Source organism: Meleagris gallopavo, chromosome 12 (assembly GCF_000146605.3).
Source record: "Meleagris gallopavo isolate NT-WF06-2002-E0010 breed Aviagen turkey brand Nicholas breeding stock chromosome 12, Turkey_5.1, whole genome shotgun sequence".
In the NCBI taxonomy this organism is placed as follows: Eukaryota; Metazoa; Chordata; class Aves; order Galliformes; family Phasianidae; genus Meleagris; species Meleagris gallopavo.
This window is the reverse complement of record NC_015022.2, coordinates 6,808,538-6,832,146: the sequence shown is the minus strand read 5'-3', so window position 1 is coordinate 6,832,146 and position 23,609 is coordinate 6,808,538. Positions and strand designations below refer to the sequence as shown.

The 23,609-nt window shown below is 36.3% G+C and overlaps 1 protein-coding gene across 4 annotated transcripts in view; it reads right to left on the bottom strand.

The window, feature by feature from the left end:
- VPS13C (vacuolar protein sorting 13 homolog C) overlaps positions 1–23,364 on the bottom strand; it is a 79,622-nt gene extending 56,258 nt beyond the window's left edge. The window contains exons 1-20 of one of the 4 annotated variants that reach the window (XM_031555282.1): positions 23,270–23,364; positions 19,602–19,644; positions 18,791–18,886; positions 17,971–18,072; positions 15,111–15,173; positions 13,516–13,581; positions 12,628–12,737; positions 11,763–11,822; positions 11,092–11,151; positions 10,393–10,473; positions 7,123–7,180; positions 6,089–6,216; positions 5,296–5,402; positions 4,450–4,621; positions 3,965–4,027; positions 3,171–3,306; positions 2,472–2,566; positions 1,683–1,825; positions 499–691; positions 225–339 (exon numbers count right to left, since the gene is read on the bottom strand). In XM_031555282.1, coding sequence (XP_031411142.1) covers positions 225–339; positions 499–691; positions 1,683–1,825; positions 2,472–2,566; positions 3,171–3,306; positions 3,965–4,027; positions 4,450–4,621; positions 5,296–5,402; positions 6,089–6,216; positions 7,123–7,180; positions 10,393–10,473; positions 11,092–11,151; positions 11,763–11,822; positions 12,628–12,737; positions 13,516–13,581; positions 15,111–15,173; positions 17,971–18,072; positions 18,791–18,886; positions 19,602–19,644; positions 23,270–23,347 — 1,969 coding nt within the window. In that variant the 5' untranslated portion in view covers positions 23,348–23,364. The remainder of the gene's footprint in view (positions 1–224; positions 340–498; positions 692–1,682; positions 1,826–2,471; positions 2,567–3,170; positions 3,307–3,964; positions 4,028–4,449; positions 4,622–5,295; positions 5,403–6,088; positions 6,217–7,122; positions 7,181–10,392; positions 10,474–11,091; positions 11,152–11,762; positions 11,823–12,627; positions 12,738–13,515; positions 13,582–15,110; positions 15,174–17,970; positions 18,073–18,790; positions 18,887–19,601; positions 19,645–23,269) is intronic. The other 3 variants (XM_031555279.1, XM_031555280.1, XM_031555281.1) reach the window with 3 other exon arrangements.
- Positions 23,365–23,609: the final 245 nt, after the last annotated feature.

The window sequence follows — 23,609 nt, the reverse complement described above, 5'->3', positions numbered from 1 at the left end:
GTAACACGTCTTAAATAAAGGCTGACTTTTTAAAAAGTATGTTTTCCACCTAAACCAACTGCTCTCCACCAAGAGAACATCCATTATTCTAAGTTTAAAAAAAAAAAAAAGAAGAAGATAAAAAGACATCTAGTAATTCTATTTAGCCAGCAATCAACACACAAAGTTTTGAAAGAAATATTCTACGATATTCAAGGGTTTGCCTCCAGAGAGATGTCCGTTACCTGTAGCAGTTCTTTCCTTGATTTCTTCGAGCTTCATTAACGTGGCTGATGTTAATCTTTCAAGATCCATTCCCTTACTTGTCTGGAAGAATTCTACCATTGCATTTATTGTTCTCTTAAAGACAAAGAGACGAGAATTAACAACATATTTTAACAATATATCCATAAGTAATACAGTAAAAACTACAAAATAAATCTTAATCGAGCAAAGAGAATGAAAGCAACAGTTAAAAAAAGAATCACAAAAGAGAGAACAATTTTGATTACTACTTACTGCATCATATTTTATTTCCACAGGCTGTGATTCAATACTAAGACTTTGATCAGCAGTACTATCTTCTGGATTAGTATTAAACTCTATCTTCAGTAGAGAAGACTTGCTATCCCCAATGGAAGCCACAAGAGATGGTATAATGTTTTCTTGTCTCAGGCCTGTAACATACCAGTTTTCAAGCTTTGCTTCCACCCTAAAGAACACAGGTGGGTAATTATTATATAAATTAGGACATAGAACAGTTCCATCTATGAGGAACAAGCAATATCAGAAAGCTTTTGATAAAGAAAACAAGAAATCAAGCTAGTGTCACAGGACTAACAAACCACATGGTTAACTAATTGTAACATGAATAAACTGTGAAGAAATAGGTAGGAGCCATGTTCTTCACAACAAGGGCGATATTTTTCTTTCAACTGCAGTTATTAGGAACAGAATTCTTTTCAGGGTGCTCGGTCTCTCTTGCTGGAATCTCTGTATGGACCACCTCCCGCCAAGTAAATGATATGGCATACATTTATGTAAACTTTGTACAACTTTTCTGGGGTTGTGATCACACCTTTAATAAAACTGTTTTCAGCAAAATATTTCCACAGTTCACAACTTGGTGGTTTTACGCATGAAGTCAAAAGATAAAGGAACTGCAAATGAAAGTGTGAACAAATGCAGACTCGTTCTCCAGACACTGAAACCATTCTTACATCACTGTGTAACAATAACTTGTGCTCTTTCTGTGCTTATTTCTGGTGTAGTTTCTCTTAGAAGAGAAAGGTCTCAGCTTTCCATGTGCTGGCTTATATGTACTACCCACAATACACAGGCATGGATTTTCTTTTCTGTAGAAAGTGAGCCACGTCACATTCAGTAGCTTGGCTGGAACGTGTGAGCTAAACCACTGCACACTGCTTAAATAATTCCCAGAGTTAATATACAGCACTTCAACATATAGATTCAACAAACAACTCATTCACATTCACACAGCAACAAAGAATATTCTTTTCCTCATTCCATTCAAGATTATTCACCAAACTGACACTATCTTCTAATTATTAGAAAGACTGAAACAAACAAACAAAAAAAATCCATGTAAAAAAATATATACAATTCTCAAGAAAAAAAAAAAGGTGTAAGAAGTTTGAAAAAGAAGTAATATTTCTACAAAAGCAAAATATAAATCTAATTACTTAATGGCTTGTGCTCCTGGGCGTTGTGATATTTTTGTACTCAAATCAATTATCTGTACTTTAAGAGTTTCTGCCACATTCTGGTCTTCTTTAATTGTAAGAGAAGTGCTTACCAGCTTCAATGTCACAATATGGGCAATATACTAGCAAAGAGAGAGAAAACTGAAATTAGTTATCTTCGTCACAAAATTTTTTCTGAACTCCTAATTTAAATGAATCTGATGCAGTGTGGAGTTATGCTAAACCAGCAGCCATACATCCACATGCAACAACCTAGGTATACAGAACTTTCAACACTCAGCAGACACTTCTGTAATATAAAACATGGTATTTCAAGAAATGCTGAGTTAACTTGAATTTTTTTTTTTTTACTAAGAATTCACAGGGGTTTTAAACTGTGAAAGCAAGTATTAAAAACATATTTTGCCTATGTACCATTTGTGACTGTATCAATCAGCAACTTAAGAAAAACTGAACCATACTGCATAATCAATTTGAAGCCTGCACATTTCCACGTGGTATTGACAGAAATGAAAGCACCTTTACACTTCATAATTTGTCTAAACCAGAAATGAATCTTTTCCTATACAAGTGCAATGTTTGCACTTTCTATCTTCTTTGTTGGTCACAGATGCTTGCTGCTGCTCTACTCAATCTGACAAGAACATAAGCTCAAACAACTGATTGTACACAGAATACAATGTTGCTACTTAGAATTCTGAGCCTTCCCACCTGAAATTCAATAATAGAAAGATTTGTTTTCAAACTATCCCCTTAAAAGTTGTTTACCTGTTTTGGTAAGGAAAGGTGATAGGAGCAGTCACTATAGCCAATAGCAGTAAAAAGCTTGGCCTTCTCTTCTGGTGTCATTAGTTCATCGATAGCTAATAAATAAATAAATACATACATACATAAATAAAATCCACAAAAGCTTACACTTCAGCTAGCAACTATAACCAATTTTCCTCCCACAAGTTTTCAACTGTACTTAAGTTCCATTGACACAAAGCTCTACATTATATTGCAGTAAAGTCCACTTTGTAAAATAATAAGCAGCCTTCATATATGGCATTAGGTATGTAACACTGAAATTACCATCATTTATATTATGAGATGATCCACATTTTCCAACAATGAAAAGAGCTTTGAGGAGTACTATTGGAAGCACTTTCTCATTCAGAACACAATATTCCAAATGTCACCTATAAAACCACAGCTAAAAACTCAATACTCCTCTCCTTAGAAGGTTCTGAAGTATTTAGGGCCATTTCAGAAATACTCTCTATTTTCTAACTCAATCATCAATAACAGTAAATAAAATCACAAAATAGATCAATACTGCATGGTATTGTCTATTTCATACTCACTTCCGTACAGAAGGAAACATACTGTAAGACATACCGTAATTTGCTTCTTTGTCTTCATTCAATCAAGTATATAGAAACTCAGAAGCCTGTTAAAAGTTACTATATTATGGCCTACACTTACTTTCAGGAACGGATGATTCTTCTTCTTCCTTTTTTCTAGATTCTCTCCTACCCCAGAAACCACTAAACCATCCTCCACTTTTTTTTTCAGCTTCAATGCCTTTCTTCTTCAGAAGTTTCTGTCCTGATCTTATTGTCTACAAATCAGACATTAAAACATGTAATTAATTACTATCTGTTTTGTTTTCCTGTAAATTATGTCTTTAATAGGCATGCAAGGGACAGCAACATCACCCCTGCAAGAGGGACTATTCTGAGCTTACCTTCAGAATGCTAAGTGTTTTCTACTTCAACTGCAGACCCCAAATTTTCCCTACCACTGTAACAGGCAACTCCTTAATAGTGTCACAAATGATTTCCAAAATAAAACGTAGGTTTCATCTACCTCTTAAAAATTCTATCATAGCTGTTGTTTAATTAAATTTGCTGTCCACTAGGAAGGCATCGGAATATTTGAAAGTATAGATTGTGTGGTAATAACTGCATATGTTTGATTCGAACATCTGTAGAGCTAGTTTTGAAAGAACAGAAGTCAAAGGAACAAAACAATCATAAATACAAAGACAACTGCAGAATGGTACAGACCAGACAGCAGAAACAGTGCACACAGTGGTAAGTACTAGGGAATCGTTTCTAGTTTGTAAACTGATTTATTCATGTCCTGGAATGACTGGAAGCTTGCCTTCTTTTTTCCCCATTCAGCCATACTCATCACCACAGATTTTGTCAAGACTCTATAATGATAAAATCCTATTTGAAGTGCTACAATATTACTGAAAAGAAATAATTTCTTACCTCAGCTTGTGCCTGTTGTCTTGATAGGACTATATTGAAGACATCAAGCTTTTTTTCTAGGTCCTATAAAAATATAAGATGAAATCATCCATTTCTCAGTCACATTTAGTAAAGTCTCACTACTACAATTTTTCTACCAATCCTTTCATATTTACTCTCCAATTTCTCTCTAGACATGCTCCTTTCTTTTAATGGGTACATCTGCTTCTGAAGCCTGATGTTAGTATGATTTTTATTTTTCTATCTTGTACTTCAGTAAAAATCAAAGTTTATTATCCTACAACCAAGAAATGTTAATTTACACATCACTACACTAGAATTCTTTCTTTCCCCACCAGGTAATGTTGGGCTTCTGATTAAAATTGTCTTTCTAGAGCTCTTGTGCTCTAAGAAAACTATCAATCTTGATTGCTGTCATGCATATTTAAAGAATTATGTAATCAAGGGATCAAAACATATTTGCCCTTGAGTGAAACACTGCATACCTGAATTTGTCTCTGCATTTCTTCTGACAGTTTGTTCTGTGTCAGTTTGTTCCTGTATGCGTTTCTGTAACTCTTCAGAAGCTGCCTATGTTGTTTTATGTTACTCCACGACCACATACGAGTACATCTTCTGATGTGAACTTCAAGAATGCTGTCACCTGCATACTTCCACCTACAATAAATTCACACATGTGAATAATTTCATATTTCATTTTGTGCCCTCAAACTTAGAAACCGTAGGAGTATTTTATTAATATTCAAACACTTTCTTCATTTAAGCTATTCACTTATAAAATTTTAAACAGTTTCTACCTCACTTTATGAAAAGACCGATGGCTTATATTTCATGTCTGACGAACTATGAATTTACATTCACTATTGACTTCCACATGTTTACAAATCTGGGCTGTAAAAGCATAAAGAACACTTAAGCACTTTGATAAGTAGCATCAATTCATTATTCAGAAAAAGATCCATAAAAAATGTAATCAGCTCAACACTAAGAACTAAAATTACAGTTGACACGTTTCCCTTGTAATACACGTACTAATTTTTTCTTTAGTTTTTCTAAAATTGCACTCTAACCTCTTGAGAGATCACTGGAGTTTTGTTTAGAGATTCTGGGATCAAAATTAGCTTTATAAGACATTTTCATCACCTGGATCTTTCACATCGTCTGTTCTGCAAACTATTTTTACTTGGCTACGCGAAGCTATATTAAGTTTTAATGACACATGCAATCCAGTTTTAAAAGCACATTATCCACAAAGGAGAATGATAAGACTGGAAAGGACTCAACACATCTCGACACATCTCTCAGAGAACGCACGACTAAATGCAACTTACCATTGTCTGGCATTTTTATGCAGAGGTACATTTGGCCTAAATTTTCTGTACGGTGCATTGCGGACCATGTAATCTATGGACTCCAGAAGGTCAATCATGCTGAGGTACTAAACACAGGAAAACAAGTTCCTTAGCAAAAGTTCAAAGTTACATGCAATATTTCAAGTAGAAATATATGTTTATAAAGCTGCCTTCAGTGCTTCCCAAACTACACAGAAATTTAGGCCTATGCATTTTCATTGTTACTTAAAGTAGACCAACAGCTATTCCTATTGCTCTTGGAGGACGCTGCCATCTGAATTTCTGGTTTCCTTGAGAAACAAAACAAATTTATTTTTCTTACTTCTACTCGCCTGCTCAAAACACAGTCTTGAACTTTCTCAAATACATCTTATTTTCTTCCTTTGTCAATATAAAATTTCCCCAGTATTGGAACTGCATTTGCACTAATAATATTGGCATTGTTCTCAATACGGACTACATTTGGGAATCAACGAGAGCTAAGAACTCCATAACTTCCTACCCTTGCTTTTACCCTTACTTCTCTCCCATTATAGTGCTGGCTTATAGTTTCAGCAGATAAAGTGAGACAAGGATTAATCATAAGAGATTCCATTTTCTATTCTCTATTCCAAGTGCTGTTCTCACAGCTTCTGCAGGTAACAGAGTCAGAGAGCCTGAATCTAAAGGCGGGAGCAACTTTTACACAAGGATCACATTTTTTAATCACAATTACTGCTACAGCTCCTCATAAACTCTGAAACAGGTGATAACTGACACCAACCCAACTTACCTGTGGCTTTGTGAGTTCAATAGCAATTCTCTGTACTTCTACATTACAATCAAGCTTGGGAGTTTTCAGTTCCACTTCTGCATTTGGGTTGATAAAAACTCTTGCAGAGGCTGATACTGGTCTAAAAACTTAAAAAATTGAGATTAATTTAATACAGGAAGCCATCTTAAAAATACTTAAGCCCGCTGTCTGACATATCACCTACTCCACATAATATGATGTGTACGCTGAAGACCTACAGAAACAGTTCAACATAGTAAAGTGCAAGGCTTTGCACTTGGGTCAGAGTAATCCCAGGTAAGTATATGGATTCGGAGAAGAACTCCTTGAGAACAGCACTGCGGAGAAGGACCTGAGAGTCCTGGTGGTTGAAAAATTGAACATGAGCCAGCAATGTGCTCTTGCAGCTTGGAAGGCCAATGGTATCCTGGGCTCTATCAGAAGAGAGGGACAGGGAGCCATCAGGGAGGGACAGGGAGGGGATTGTCCCTCTCTACTCTACTCTTGTGAGGTCCCACCTGGAGTACTGCATCCAGGTCTGGGACCCCCAATACAAGAAAGATAGAGAGCTGTTGGAGAGGATCCAGAGAAGGGCCACAAAGATGATCAGAGGGCTGGAGCACCTTTCCTGCAAAGAAAAGCTGAGGGAGCTGGGCTTGTTCAGCCTGGAGAAGAGAAGGCTGTGAGGAGACCTCATTGCAGCCTTCCAGTAACTTAAAAGGGGGTTAATTAAAAACAATAATAATAAAAAAAAAAAAAAGGGGGAACCAACTTTTTAGTTGGGTAGATAGTGATAGGACAAGGGGGATGGTTCCTTCCCACCCAAGCCATTCTATGATTCTATGAAACGGCATTTGATTCATACTACAGATGAGATCAACCCAGCAATAGTTAGAAAAAATAAAATCTCTATGATGTTACATTTCACAAAAGCCTAAACATAATGAAGCTAGTATGGATATGCCTGTATGATCAGTTCAGACCAACTAAAATGCTCAAAACAGTGTATATTCATTCACTTGTAGCTTACTTACTGTACTCATAGTCTTGAGGCTGGTTATCACCATATGGAATTCCTCTTTTCAGTTGATCCTGTAAAGGAATATGATACTGTCTAGCAATTGCTGAGGGATATTTACTCTTGGTCTTCTTAAAAGTTAAAAGACATTAGGAATTTAGAGGACAGTTCAACTCCAATCATGTTTCTGCAGGAGTTTCCCCAAACCTTCACCTTTAAAACGAGATATCTAATGTAGCTCAAGTACTTAAAAGTAAAATGTTTTAATACAGCAGACTCAGTAGGTTTCTCTCATCAAGTAGAATATTATTACAATTTAATTCAACTTCATTCAGAAGTTCACTGAACCTTCATATCTTGCATCAACTAATGTTCACTAATTTAAAACATTCTAGCAATCGTGTACGTGCAGACATGTAGTGTAAAAGATGAAGTATTTGTTTTTAAACTCCTTGAAGGTGATGAGACAATATATTCATAATCTATCCTTCCTCATGTTTATCCCGTAAGGAAGCCGTTTGAGTCTTCTGATATTCCACAGTTAAGAGAGAAATGAAAATACAGTGTCAGGAAAATAATGCAGCAGCCTGAGAGGCAACGTCATGCTGGAACTGAGCCCTCATTCAAAATGAGGTCTCTTTGCTGTTGCTATTCTGTTGCAGTTTTCTGAGGATGCTATACAAATACCAATCATTTCATCTAGTTTATGGATTGCAACAGCACTATCAGTTAAAACAGGATGCAAACTTTTAAGAAGCAGTACACACAGTATATTATATGAAGGCAGATGAAGTACTTGTTACTGTCCTATTTTACAAAGACTATCAATATCAAGCATAGTTTTTACAAGGAAAATATCTTACAGATATAAATCTCTTCCAGTAATTTCTTTTCCCAATTTCTTATTTTAAAATGTTTCATATTTTACAAAAAAGTACACATGCTAATTAAAGATATTTGCATTTAAATGCATTTTCTGAACTCTAATAGTGAAAGTAAGCTTTTCAATGAGCTTAAGTGTATAACAGCTAATCTCACAAACAGCCATATGCTCATGTTATTTAAATATGAAGACTGTTGTGTGAAAGTGACAGACTGCTATGGATTACACAGCTTATTCCAACTACGAGGCAGACCAATCAGCTACTGTGCTAAATCTGATTTCTTGATAGTACTGCTTACAAGTATGACTGAAATGGCCTATCTGGACAGAAGTCTTAGCATTTCAGGAAACAGGATATGCTACAGACTACATTTAAAATGTATTCTAGTCTCTGTTTCAGAATTTTCTGTACTAAAAGGACTTCAGAAGCAGCTGAGAAGATTTACACAAGCCATCTTACACCCATGCCAAATTCCACAGTTCCCTCATGATGGCTTATTAAGAATTTGTAAGCATCTCTGATAAACTAAAAAGGCATAATGGAAAGCACCCTGAGGAATTTTAGCTGTTTAAACAAAGTAGGAGAATGCAGACAGGACAAAGAAACAACATATTCACAGCATCTTATACATACAGTGAACTGGAATTCCAACTTTTAGAAAACAAGAATTACCCTACAATGGGAACCAGAACTAAAATAGAAGGAGGACTTGGGTTTCAAGTTCCACATTAACAGAAAGGATTCAGAGTACCTTTATTGACTGGCTGGTTTTACCAGTTTTGAAGCATACTTCCTTATTAGTACCAAGTCCATCAAGTTAAGTGTATGCTTTGTTAACAAGAAAAAAATAAATAAATGATAACTGTAAATGACTAGGACTGCAGAAGAAATGGAAACAAGGAATATTATATGAGGATACACAGAACATCTGTATAACATTTATAAACATAGTGTGTCAACAATGCACTGTATTTTGCACAGACGTACTTATTCAAACCAAAAGTAAAATGCAGATAACATACATCATGCGTTCAGCGTTCTCCACAGCAAAATGAATCACATTTGTGACCAACTAAGAGGAGCAGTCATATGTACAATATTCCAAAGCCAACTGACTTGTTTTCATAACCCTTCTAAGTTCACTTTCAAAACCTAAACTATTCGTTCATTTACTAGCCAGCAGCTGACTAGAATATCTAGTTGCTTCTCATTACCTACAAATAAGCTCTTTTAACCATATTTATGTAATAGCTATCTGAAACGAACTTAACAGCAAAGGCATTTTTGCAATCAAGTACTTCTCAGCTGCAGTACAGACAGAGGATGTTTGCCCTCAGCTCCAATTTATGTCTATATAATTGCCCTATTAGTAGTGCCACATTCCCAGTTTCTCTTCAGACTAAATAAAACTTGTTTTGCTTTTGTTTAATTGCTGCCTTATCTCATGAGTATTTCCTAGGCTTACAACATTACAATTTGCAGTACACCACTATTCATCTAGCTAACAGCAACTCAGAACACTAACAAATCAGAAAAACTAGACACAGCCTTCAAGTAGCTCATACACGCAAACTGGATTTTATCCTTCCCGTGTAATCACCATTTTAATTATTTCCAGCATCATCTCTGCCATACAGTCTACCTTAATTATGTTTCACCCAACCTCATTTTCAGAAGTCATCATTACTCGGTCCTACTGAGTATTTCCTATTTAAAGCTGTGAACCTTTTCAGACTTGACAATTGAAGCATGCTCATTTTCCCGTATCTGTTTCCCAAAAGAGGGGTGCTACCTTCAGAGAAATACTATATTAATCCCTCTAACTTTCAAGTTGGACAGTGGGCAGTTACTACCTACAAGGTATAGTTTGCTAAAAGTAAAAAGAATAAATGCTCTTTACTTGATGATCTTGCTCTTCTCTTTGGCAATGTTCTTTGCTTTACTGACTTGCTCTTCTGTTTGGCTATATCATATTGGTTAGTTTCATCTACACAGCTTAGGTATCTTGATAATACAAAGTTTCTGCTCCAATAATGTTTAATATTCTGAAATTTTACTAACTCCACATTTGTTTACTATTTCAGTTATTACAGTAGCTAAATAAGACCCAGACATTTAACAAACAGTACTGAGTAAGCAGCACGCTAAGTCACACGCTAATAGAACTGACCTGACAAACCCAGTTTCCAACCATCTCCAAGTCTGTAGGAGCTGGTAACGCATAGAGTTACCAAAGCATGTTAACTATCAATGACACAATGAATTAACATATGGCCCTGCTATCAGAATAGAGCTGACCAAATGTCTGGGGTTGGATGTTGCTGAAATTAATATGGCGTTGTTTGAAACAGTAAAACAGTCATGAGATGGAGCACCACTCAACACATTTAACTCTACATTACCAGTATTTGTTCATGGGAGCCATGATAATACATTTTGCTGTGTACATTCCAATAAGCACTGAGGCTGTCCAAGCATAAAAGCTGCAAAGAAAAAAAAAAAAGTATTCAATAGATTCCATACTCTGTATTCAATACATTCTATTAATTTAGCTTCCACTTGGGAAAAAAAAGGTTATACAACAAATGTACTATAAGCACTGAGACACATTTAATCTTATAATACCATTTTGAAAAGAAAATTACTTGCTAAAAAGCATGCTCTTAAAGTGCACACACTCACACACACTGATAAAAGGTAAATGGGGTGGGGAGGAGCAAAAGGGCATGCTTCACTACCTGAATTCCAAACATTTTACATATAGACTAGTATAGGAAATGGCAATTTGACAAAACTATTTGAAATCATAGTTACTACACAGATTTCAGTCTTGCTGTGTAATGTTGTTTATGAGAAGATCAGTGTTTGCATTGATTCCTTAAATTATGGAGTAGAAAGGTATGCCTTACTTAAAGCCAGTCTTTTTAGTTCTACTTATTAAAAAATTAAGTAAAAATACAAAATATTAAGTAAAGTACAAAAATTCACAAACAGGTTTTCCAGTTTTTCTCTGTACCTGCATACTACATCACTTCAATAACAGTTGCTAGCTACACTTCTTAGCCAGTTAGGAAAAAAAAAAAAGAAAAAACACACATTACCTTGTAAATTACTTTTGTAGCATCATTTAGAATTGAAGGTTTCCAGTTCTCATTTGTTGTCTAAAATTTCAAAGGGACGAAAGTCATTCCTTGATGCACCTTACCTACCACATCTGTGGTTTTATACTATTTTTCCAAGCACAGAATAAATCATTTTGGTGCTACCAGATTACAGAAGTCAACTTTTCTAGACTGCATATAGACAAGTCAAAACCCAATTCCAAATTTGTGAGTTACTTTTAGCTCTCAACTCCTTATCCTACCCATGAAATCCTATGTATTTATGGCAAACAAGTTAGCTGAAATTCTCTCTCCTCTTTTCTCAGGAGGCCTGGCAAAATACCACATTCTTCATCATGATGTAACATCTGCCTTAATTTATCTACTGGACATGGAAACAATTTTTCCTATGAAATTAAGCACATTCAGTTTTAAAGATCACTTGGAACATAAGAAGAAATTGCTTGTCACAAAATAGTATGATGTTCCTCAGTAATCTTCCCTGCTGCTTGGACAAACTTCAAGGACTATTTGCATGGAGAAAAGATTGTCTTACCCTCCATATCCATACAATAATTGCATTATATTACAGGCCCAACTTATCTTTTCTGGTGCCCAATCAAATATAAGTAAATCAAAACCACGAACACATGCATGCACACAAATATTACCAATAAACTAAGCTCGCCCAATGTCATTCCCAAAGAAATTGGACACTGTGGATCTGTGACCTGCAGAAATAGAAAAAGAATAGCTATTTATCCATACTCATTGCACACTAAGAATCATTTCATTAAAATTGACTGAAATCTTGAGCTGTTTTCCTTTGCTTAATTTTTCTTGCTGAAGCAGTCAGTTAGGTCAGTACCATACGGCTGCAGATTAAAGGCTTAGGAAATCAATTCTGAAATTTTCTTTCAGGTTTTTAAACCTTTGAATAATAAAAACTGAAGAACTGTCAAGTACCACGTTTCAGTCAACTATTTCACTTTCTGACTTCCATTCTTCCCACCACTGTACATACAGTGTCTCTACAAGCAGTTCCAGAATTACCCAGTTCCAGCTCTGGGTAATATTTTATGCCCAATGCTTCCTATCGACATGCAGCTATCTCATCACAAACTGCTTCACTCATATCCACGAATGGGGATAGAATACCACCTATTACCCATTAGCTATTTAACTTCTTGTTTTCCAACTCATCCTTAAGTTCACAAGTCCCTGCCATTCTGAATTCTGGTCATTACAATGAAAAGTTCTGCATATCAACTGCATATACTAATGTATGACAAACTGTCACCACACACATTTAGTGAGCAAGGCAGCACCAAGCAATGCAAGATAGAGATTATCTACTTCACACATCCAAATTACTCTGGCTTTCAGTTGTACCTGAAGTACCTCATTCTAAGATATGTATAAGAAGCCACAGTGATTTTTCATGATGACAAATAACAGTTTGTCTCTGTGGACTAGACTATAACAACTGCACTAGAGTCAAATATAAAATGGAGAAAGCATGTTCCAGGTACTTACATCATCTTCATATTTAACATGAATGCCTGTGATCTTGACTTGCACATTTTTTATAACTTGAGTTGCAAGCTTTTCCAAGAAAGTATCTTTCTTCTCCTCCTTTGGTTTATCTGGAAAAAAAATAAAGAAATAGCATTCAGTGAAACAATACATATTGAGTTTAGCCGCACTAACAGCAATTCCAACGTACACTTAATACTTATTCTAATGTGAATACCTAGCACTTGAGTTTTTAGCTACTTAAATTTTTCTCCTTTTCTGTACATCTATATTGTGAAAACGTAATATTAGCTTTGTGCACCACAACTGTAAGAAAATTTATGTCTAAGTTTCACTAACAATAGTGCAGCTTACACTAATTTCCAGATTGATTTTTAAGATATACCTCCCCGCAACCTCCAAGGCAGAAGCCCCTTAGAAGTCCATCAGCAACTAACTAGGAATTTCAATGAGAAAACAGGTAAGAAGGTGTAATTTAGCACAAAATATCCTAAAATACCCAGGTGAAGATGATGCTTACATAATAAAGGATCGGTTCATTACAGTTTTTCACAGGATATTGCCTGAGAAGATTAAATAGCTTGCATAAAATAAATGAAAATGTAAAGATACTATGTGAAATACTCTAGTTTTTCAGTATTAGAGCTGTACTCTGATCTTTAAGCTAAGTTAATAAATTCGAAATCCATAAGGACTAAGCACAAGTGTTTTTGATCCAGAGAGTGAATAACCAACAACAAAATGCTCTCTCTACTTTATGTTCTTTTTCAAAAAGGGAAGGAAAAATAATGAGTGGACGCATATGCAAGACTAAGAGAAACTAATACAAATAGCACGCAAAATATGTGGCAATTGAAAACAAAAATCAAAGTCATGTTTCTTACCCACCTTTTGAGTGATCACGACCTTTAAAGGGTCTCTTAAAATGCTTTTTATACTTTTTACGCTTACGTCCTTTTTTCAGTGCAAGCAATTTTTTGGGAAAAGCATAAAATTCAAGTTAGCAAAGCAGAAATGCAAGAAATAAAAGAAAAGACAGAAGAAAGTTCAGCTTGTCAAAGCAGAATGCCTTATTAAGCTCTCATTAAAAGAATTAAAGAATTAAAGAATTTCATAGCTGTTAAGGAAACAATCAACTACTCCTCATAACACAGAGCATCATTTTCCATCATTCACATGCACATGAATTCACTTTCGTGGAAGCAACTGAAGCATTGCCTTTTCTTTTTCTACTTAATGTCAGTAAAAACTTCAGATTAAGTATACAAATTGCACTGTGATCGAGGGCCATGCCAATCGTAAGTGTAAATGCACGTTTCAAGATCCGTTACACAAGATCCCATGAGTTTAAGAAGTTAGCCATAATCACCAGGCTTCTCACTAGTAATACACACTCAAACTTTTTAATGAATTCATTTCAGATTTCCAACGTACAAAGCAGATCTGAAAACAGACATTAGAACTCTGGTGAATACTTTTTTCTGTAATCCAAGCATTCATTTCATGACTTCAGGCAATGGCACATAACGAAATACTTAATAGAATACTCATATGGGAAAAACATTGAAGTCAAAATTCAAATGAGACTTCCATGCAAATGCATAACTTCCAAGTTAAGATATTCATGATGTACAAGAAAACCCAAAGAAGGCTTTTCAGTAAGATTCTCACAACAATCAACAGCAGGATATGAAAGTAATTTGAATGAATGACAGGTGAAACTGCAAAAAAATGCATACAGAAATAATAATTCTTGAATAGTTTTATGTGAAATTAAATTCTAATATTCACACACCAATTACAGTCGAAAAAACAAACACAACCACTCCACAAATTAAGTTAATGGTCTGTTTTTCCACCTTTCTAAAGAAAACCAGTTTGTTGAGTTGTCTCATTTCTTTCACCCGTCTGGCCATCAAGGGGAAAAGAACCCAGCAATAGGAGTGCCTGTACTTAACTTTACAAGATTACATCATAAGAAGGGTGCATCCTACTAAAGTTGGAAACAAGCACAAAGGCCAATCTAACTCAGGGGAAGAGCTTTGGTTTTTATGTAGTTTGCACATTCCTTCAAAGTAAGGAGGAAAAAGTGCCAGCCAAGACTTCAACCTGTCCTGAAGTACTTACAAAGTGGTCACACTACAAATAAAAAAAAAAAAAAGAAAGTGGGCTAAGGAGGGAGGAGAAGAAAATCTACGCCAGTGTTTTAATGCTGAAGAACGCCATCAGCATTTTATGACACTCCTGAATTTGGCACAGATGATAGATATCTTCCTAAATGGTCTCCCAGTCTTCTTGAACACTCCCAGTCACTTAAAGTTTCTGCCTGAATCAATAACCATTAAAATCTTATTTCTAGAATCACTGATATGCACATGCTAACCAAATATGCGTTGTTTTCTTATTTCGACATTTGGCAGCTTTGGGTTTTGTTGTTGTTATTGTTTTAAAACATGAAGCTGCAATTAACCATGCATACCCACCAGGCTTGGTGTCCTTGTAAATCAGACTCTCCAGCCCATACAGGGAATCCTGTGAATGAGCACCTTGGTCCACATGGCAGCAAATAACCAAAAAATGCATTTTGTTTAAAAGAAGGAAAACAGCCCAATTTCATGTTACATTCAGCTCCTGAATTAACACTGAGTTCATAAACCTCATGTCAAGATAGTATTTACACTGTAGTACCTACCTGAAGAGCTGCTTCAGAATACCTACTTCCAAAGACTGTCTACAGATGGATATTATGGCATTTCCTTTTACTTCTATCCAGCACGAAACAAGAGTTTGGTCTCCATGTATGAGTTCTGATACTGACAAACTTAACTAGTTTGGAAAATAGAAAATGTTCTGCATCTGTTAGCAGATCTTGCTACCACTTCTCTATCACATTACACTAACCACAGAGACATGACCATTTTGTTCAACATCTGAATAGCATGTTGAAAGAAAATATCCCTGCCTGACCTACTGAATTAAGATTCTATACATATTAATGTCAGTTGAGTACTAATAGAAAGAACAAATACAGCCAAGAATTCACAGACCTGAAAACATTCCATTCAGTTATTTCCCAGATTTTTACCATATACTGTGAGTTTAAAAGCTTTGAGAAAGAGCTGAATTTCTTATTAGTTCACAGAACAGCAGAGCAGCTTGGACCCCAAGAACTTTGTATCTAGCAAAGACAAAAGGTCTCTTCATGCAAGAACTGGACAAGTCATCCTGACCACGATAACCTACAAGAGAAGGACTGCAATTTAGAATAATCCAATTTAAATGTTCCTCTAGTTTCTGACTCCTCAGGAGAAAAATTTAATAATGTAGCCATGTAAAACATGAGTAAAAATCTAATTTTAGCTCTTCCTATGACAAGTCAATCTACTGAGGTATCATTTAAAAAAAATTCTTTTCCAATGATTTGCAAACATTGGTATTAAATCTCTTTCAGAAATACTAAGACTTAGCTGCAGATGCACTAACCACTGCAAAAAGCTCCAGATCTGCTATTCCTCGAGTATTGCCTATTAGGTTAAACTCTTCTTATATTATCCCTTCATCCCGCTGCTACTGATGCAAAGAATAACAGCTTAGCCATGGCTATAACCAAGGTCAAACTTCTATGAACATTCCTTTGCTTCTGTAGGAAGTAACAGTTGCAAAATTCATCCACTGAAGTAGCTTAGCTCACATACAGTTTCTCACATATTAAAGACAATAAATAAAGCAGGGTTTATTTCTCCATTCCTTACAGATTGGTAAACTGTTGTATGAAGGACTGCAAATGCGTATTTCAAACTAGCAAAATAAGAATAAGGCAATAGTGTCCTGAAGCTGGAAAATAAAGCAAGCAGAGAGGCTACAACACAGACCATCTTTCCCCAAATATTCTACGAACAATTTCATTTTCAGCAGCTTTTCCAAGGCCAATGACTTGCAGCATTACCATTTTCACAGAGATGCATCTTATCAACCATTGTACCTCCTATCACACAAAACATTCAGTGATCAGGTCTTTAGTCTGTTACCTGTCATCAGTTCAGAGCTTGGTCTATGTCCAAAGCAGCCTAATTTGTACCATTATTCTAACATATGTATTTGTTATGATAAAAAATAAAACCAGGCTAACCAGTCTGAAATATACAGTTATTTTAACCGATTAGTTTTAAATTCTTAGTGATCTAGATCAAAACTTTACTTAAAGTTTACTGTCTTCACAGTTAACTATTTTCTTGTGACACTATTTCTTTTTCCTAATCAAGACCGTCTCATTTCTTAAACCAGACCCAACGCAGTACCACAGAATGGCTTAGCTCAACGGGGACCTCACAGATCATCCAGTTCCATCCCCCTTGCTATTGGTAGAGTTGCCAACCATTAGATCAAGCTGCCCAAGATCCCATCCAGCTCAGCCTTGAATACCTCCAGTGATGGAACACTCACAAGCTCTCCGGGCAATCTGCTGTAGCACCTTACCTCACTCTGAGTAAAAACATGTAACCTAAATCTCCTTTGTTTTGTTTAAAGCCATTTCCCCCTTGTCCTGTCACTATCAGACCATGCAAAAAGCTGGTCACCCTCCTGCTTGTAAGCTCCTTTCAATTACTGGAAGGCCACAATGAGGTCTCCCCAGAGACTTCTCTTCTCCAAGCTAAACAAGTCAAAATCCTTCAGCCTTTCCTCATAAGAGGTTTCCTCCAACCCTCTGAGCATCGTCATTGCCCTCTTCTAAACTCATTCTAACAGTTCCATATCCCTCCTGTTCTTCCTGCTCACACTCCCTGTTGCTCCTTAACTTTTCAACCCTCTCCTTGAGCTCTGCCACCATAATCATCATACCACCATAGATCATGTATCTTTTACCATACAGTAAAAACCAGCAGAAACTGAAATGAAGGCATTATTGTTGATATTTTTTTGTGAAAAACATTAAACCTTTCCATTTTCCTTTAAAGTTCTTTTAAGCAAAGAATGACTTCTCACATGCACCTCCAAAACATCTTTAGAATTTCAGTAATGGATGTTGAATGAAATAAATATTTGCCTCATGAGATGCAGCTGCTGTCTTTGGTCTTGATTCCAAAGAGCTTTATGAAAAAACAAAAAAAACAAAAAAACCATACCAGAGAACTGAATTCTCATTTCCACTGGACAAAAAAAATGGTAAACAAAATGAGTCACACTTCTTAAGCATAAACTAAAGAGGAAAGAGCCTTTTTAAAGCACTATAGTAAGATTAGCTAGACACTTAAAATTTATTAAATCAATTACAAAATGGGACTCTTCTTTCATAGCACAGTAAATTCCCAAATTCCATTGAAGGTTTGCATTATTAACTTGTACCTTTTTCAGCTGCTTTCTGCAAGGCTTCCTCAATTCTGGCCAGCTCCTTTTGTTTATTATCTTGCAAGTATTTATCTTCCTTCTCTGCATCATATTTAATGCCTGTAAGCCAAGTTGGGACAGCATTACCCTTAATTTCAAATTATGTAAATGCATAATCAAGCAACGTGCACTATTCTGAACATTATGTTGCAAAATGACATTTTAAACAAAAGCTATTCTAGTTGCTGAAACCTCCATCCTGCCTCTGAAAATAGTAGGATACAAAAGCTTATCCCAACACTTAAGCACTGTTTTACAGGAGTACCTTTCCACGTTTATTGAGGCACTTAAACATGGTCTGCACTGTGTAACACAGGGTGTGATTTCTGCTACACCTGTACATGATACTCTAGAAATTTTAAAGTTTTCTTATTATAACAAAGCATCTGATATCAGAGAAAGTAAATTAAGTTCTCTGATTTTCTCCCCTCCATAAAAATCAGTTCTAACAAAATTACCACTTTTGATTGTCATTAATTAGAAGCAGACTGTATCCTGCAACAGCCAAAAGATCTAAACCATGCCAGAAGAGTCGATTCAAGATAGCATACATCAAAGGAATCAGTTTGTTAAACTGAACTTAGACCGAATGGACACAACCAAGACTTTCCATTATGGCAACAAGTGCTCCTTTTGCCCACCATTCCTCCACTCACTTCCCTGCATTTGTCTAGAAAGTTCCCTGGGGGAACCAAGTGTAAAAAACGGCAGCTTATTTAATGGTACTTTTAGATACTTATTTCTTTGATTATTTCACTATGCTGAGAAGATTACTTACTTGCTCCAGGAACTATAAGAAGATACAAGCCTTCTAGAGTTGCAACAACTGCTTCACCATACAAATTCTTCCAAGGAATCTTCAGAGTCAGTTTATCTACAAAAAGCAGATAAAAGTTAACGCAAAGCAAAACCTACGCTGTGATTAGTTTGAACATTATAGTGAAGGTCATTAATTCTATTTCTTCATGTTCTAAATGCCTTAGAAGTTGAGGAGAAACTGTGTGGGTACATCTTTTATAAAGCCCTTGGAGTTAAAAATACACGCAGAGAAAACGTGAGCAAGAAGATGCAGTTTTGAGTCCAAAGACTTCAGATCAAAAACTGAGACTGTGACTGGATTGGGATAGAATACATTTATTTCCAAAAAACATTTCATTTGAAAAAGCAATGCAGACCTTGAGGGAAAGAATTTTTAACAACATGCATCCAAGAGCTGCTAAACTCTTGGCATGTCTGCCAATCTTTCAGCCATCTTACTTAAGCTCTTCATATTCCTAATCTACCCTTTGAAAAGACACACATTCTAGTTCTACTAAACAGCTCCCCTAATCATCCACGTACCTGTGAAACATTTCAGGTACATTTTTCACACTCAGCCTATAATGTTACACAAACAGGGTTACCCAGGGAACTTTTTATCACTTATGTAGGGTAGTCACATTAGACATCTACACTAGTTCAACAGCAAGTACTATTGCAGAGACCACCTAAGAAAGCTTGATTAAAAAAATTCAAAGGCAAGACTGATCCTGAGGCTTGTACTCAAAATTCCATTTTAAGATTTAGGTTGAAACAAAACAAAACCTTACCTATCTGGCCAACTTTGACTCTGAAAGGTACATCCAGTTCACTCTGTAAAAGAAAAATAAGCATTAAACAGATTCATGTATTGCGAAGGCAACTTGGTTCAGACAACAGAATTATTATCCTGATTTCTCTTAAAACTGTGCACATAGAATTGAAGTTCCAGAACAGATGCAGTTCCCTGTATGACACAGGTATAATTAATCAGCAATGTTCATGTGAACACAGGAATCCATAAATAAAGTCAGGCTTGTAGAAAGCCAAAAAACAAAGGAGTTACACATTTCTAGCAACTCTTTATTACAAGCATGATAATGCTTTGCAACAAAAGTTACCAAGAAGTAAAGTTTCATCTACATACGAGAATATAATTTTACTTCTTTGTTCAGTCATCCCATAGGTCTTATCTTTTTGATAATCAGTACAGCACTTAGAATTTCCTAATTATTTTAAAAGCCTCAATAGCAAATTGAATTCTTTGTAAAATGCTTCCCAACATCAAGAACAGCATGGACTCAAATATCCGAGGAAAATGAGACAAGTGAACAATTATTACCACCAATTAAAATCTCATGAAGAATCTCATCTACACAACATACCACAAAAACAGGAATATAACCAGTGCTTAAAAGAGAGACAAATAGGAAGAACAAAAGAAAGAAAAAAAAGTAAAACTAAAAATTAAGTCTAAGACAATGATTTAACTACTCTTACAGAAAAATTCCAATTTCTAGTTGGTACCACCTGCTGCGAGTTTCATAGTAATGACTTGAGTAGTATAAGCCTGAGAAAAATGCAACAGTTGTTAGTTTAGGTCATAGTTTCTCATCTGACATTTTACATTATGACTGAGAAATAGGATAAAGCTGGAGAAATCCATCAGGAAGAACTCATAAACATCACTATTCCAAGTGCTTAACAACATAATAATGTTAATGGCAACTGCCACATTATACTTCTCTTAATAGCTAGGGTCACACAAAGTGAAACATCCTCAAAGGATAAAATAAATATGTATTTCAAAGTAACACTTCAGCATTTTGTCTCCAAATATAAACTTTTAACATATTTTGGGATTGAAGTCATTTTTCTTGTTTTCACATTTCCAAGGTGCATAAGAATCTACTTGTAATATAATTTTACACAAATTCATTTTAGAAATCTTACACTAATATTTGTTCACTTTGCATTAGCTATGGACTAAGTTTGACAGAGATTTGATAAAGTTCCATTTTAATGATCTGCCCTTTTACTGAGACTAAGAAACAAAAATTGCAAGAATAACACTAAATGCAACTACTTTCTCCAGGCTACTTTTTCTAAAGGGGTTTCTTTATTTACATTTGCAAAGTATCATACTTATGAGAAATTAAAAGCTAGTTATATTCTGATGGGAAACCTTAAGAGGAAGACAAAAATGATCTAGACAGCAGCAGACTGACAAACCACAAAAAGATGAAGCCGTATTACAGCACATACATTTGACTCCTTTTTCAATAAGCTCTCTAAATGACTCTCAAGGAACTCAATACTAACCTTATTTTAATTACTTCTGGAAAAAAATCCATCATATTGCAACTCTAACGTAGAAATACTTTATATACAGAAGTAGTTCTTATTTTCAAGTCTTGAACTTTTCTTGTCTTTCCTTGCAAGAAGTATAACCATTTTCATACATAACAACTGGTAGATCTGTAATGAACCGTGCAATCACCACAAGGAAGGTTTACATACAAATTAGATGGTATTTCCTTCCTTACCTACTTCCTTTCTTACCTACCATATTATAAAGATGTTTTTGTGAAGGGCTGTAAGTATAAAGTTATCAGCAAAAGAGGCAGGTAAGATAGGAAATTTCAGAGCAACAAAGATAAAAGAGTGACGTCAAGCAAAAATTTAGCATGTTTTCCCTAATCTTCCTGAGTGCAATGAGAAGCACACTGAAGTTTGTTTCAGTAGTAGAGCTGTTCTTAGCTCAGGAGACAATAACCAACCAGACAAGAATCAGGGTACTTATTGGAAGCTCCTTCTTGTTATTTCCTTCGCTGTTACTCTTATTTTAACAGGAACATTCAAATAGCCATATTACATGATTAATCAGTATGTACAAGTTACATTCAGACTGTACACATCTCAAACATGTCACCCTTGACAGTTTTAGCCGAGAATCAACTTACAAAGCCATAAACCTAAGCCTTTATTTCATCAACAGATGAAACTTCTCCCTGTGTACCCACACCAAAACACAGCATCACAGTCTCTCAGAGGACTTCAGTTATAACAATCTGCAGGAGTCAGGCTTTGAAAATCCATGTATTCAACACAAGCAGAAAAAAAGAATACACAGATCTGTGCATACCAATTGTTCCTAATAAGTTGTTCTGAACCAAACAACCATCTACTGCTTGGACATACAAGTGATAAATCCTATATAAGTCCAAACTATGACCTTACGGAAATATGATTATGCAGCAGCAGAAGAAATTCAGTTCTCTAGCTTGTACTGGAGAACTAAAGCAGTAACAGAAATAGTAAAACTCTAAAATGTTTATATATTTCAAGCTTCAAATATTAGAACACGTGATATTTATGTAGAATCATAGAATTTCTGAAGATGGAAAAGATCTCTAAGATCATTTAGCCTAACCATCAACTCATCACCAATACTGCTCACTAAATCATGTCCCTACCCTTTTCTTGAACACCTCCAGGGATGATGACTCCACCATCGCACTGGGCAGCCTTTGCCAACACCTAACCACTCCTTCTAAGAAATTTTTCCTAGTATCCAATCTGAACTTCCTCTGGCACAACTACAGGCCATTACCTCTCATCCTATTGCTGCTATTTGGGATGAGAAGGGGACCCCCACCTTGCTACAAACTCCTTGCAGGCAGTTGTACACAGCAACCCAGGCCTCCTCTTTTTCAGACTGAATCATCCCAATTTCACCTGTGGCTCCCCACAAGACTTGTGCACCAGAGCCTTCACAGCTTTGCTACCCTTCTCTGGACACACTCCAGGATCTCCACATCTTTCTTGTAGTGAGAGGCCCAAAAACTGAACACAGTGCTTGAGGTACAACCTCACTGCTGCCAAGTACACAGGGACTATTACCTCCCAGTCCTGCTGGCTGCACCATTTCTGATATAAGCTAGGATGCAATTGGCCTTGGCCACGTTGGCATACTGCTGGCTCATGTTCAGCTGTCAACCAGTACCCCCAAATCCTCTTCCTCCACCCAGCTTTCGAGTCACTCTGCCCCAAGTCTGTAGCCGCACATGGGGTTGGCGCAACTGAAATGTAGGACCCTGCACTGGCTCTTGTTGAACTTCATCCCGTTGGCCTCAACCCATCAATCCAGCCTGTCCAGATCCCTCTGCAGGGCCTTCCGACCTCAGGCAGACTGATATGCAGAAAACATCAGAAACATACTTGAAAACACCACTGGTAATTTTTCAGAAGCACTTTTCTTGGGCATGTACTTATGATATAATCTGTGGACTTTTCTTTCTTTGTTTCTATAACATTAGCAATGTTAGACGCCGTTAACCAAGTAACGCTAACAAGCAAAGAAGACACACTCTGTGAAGTGAGACTACATACAGTAAGCAGTCCTGGGGCTTGGCCCTTAGACCCACTGATACAGCTTAAGAATTAGTGGAATACTTACTAGTGCATTCTCCTTTATTTGTAAGTTGTCAAGTGCGACATTACCTATGTGGAAAAAAAAGTTCAGTGATTTCAACATCTATGCAAAGCAAGCTGGAACAAGGAAAACAGCCACAGCCTTCCAAATATAAGGTCTAACACGGGGGAGCACAGGCACGCAGAGTCACACGAGGAAAACTGCACGTGTAACACCAGAGTGCTTCAACACCAGACCTCCTAGGGCTATGTTGTTTATAATACAGGTATGAATCATTCACCGCCATGACAACAGCGCAATCGAGCTGAGATGAAACACTTCGGCCCCTGAGGCACGCGCGGCCCTAAGAGCCAGCCGTCAGCGG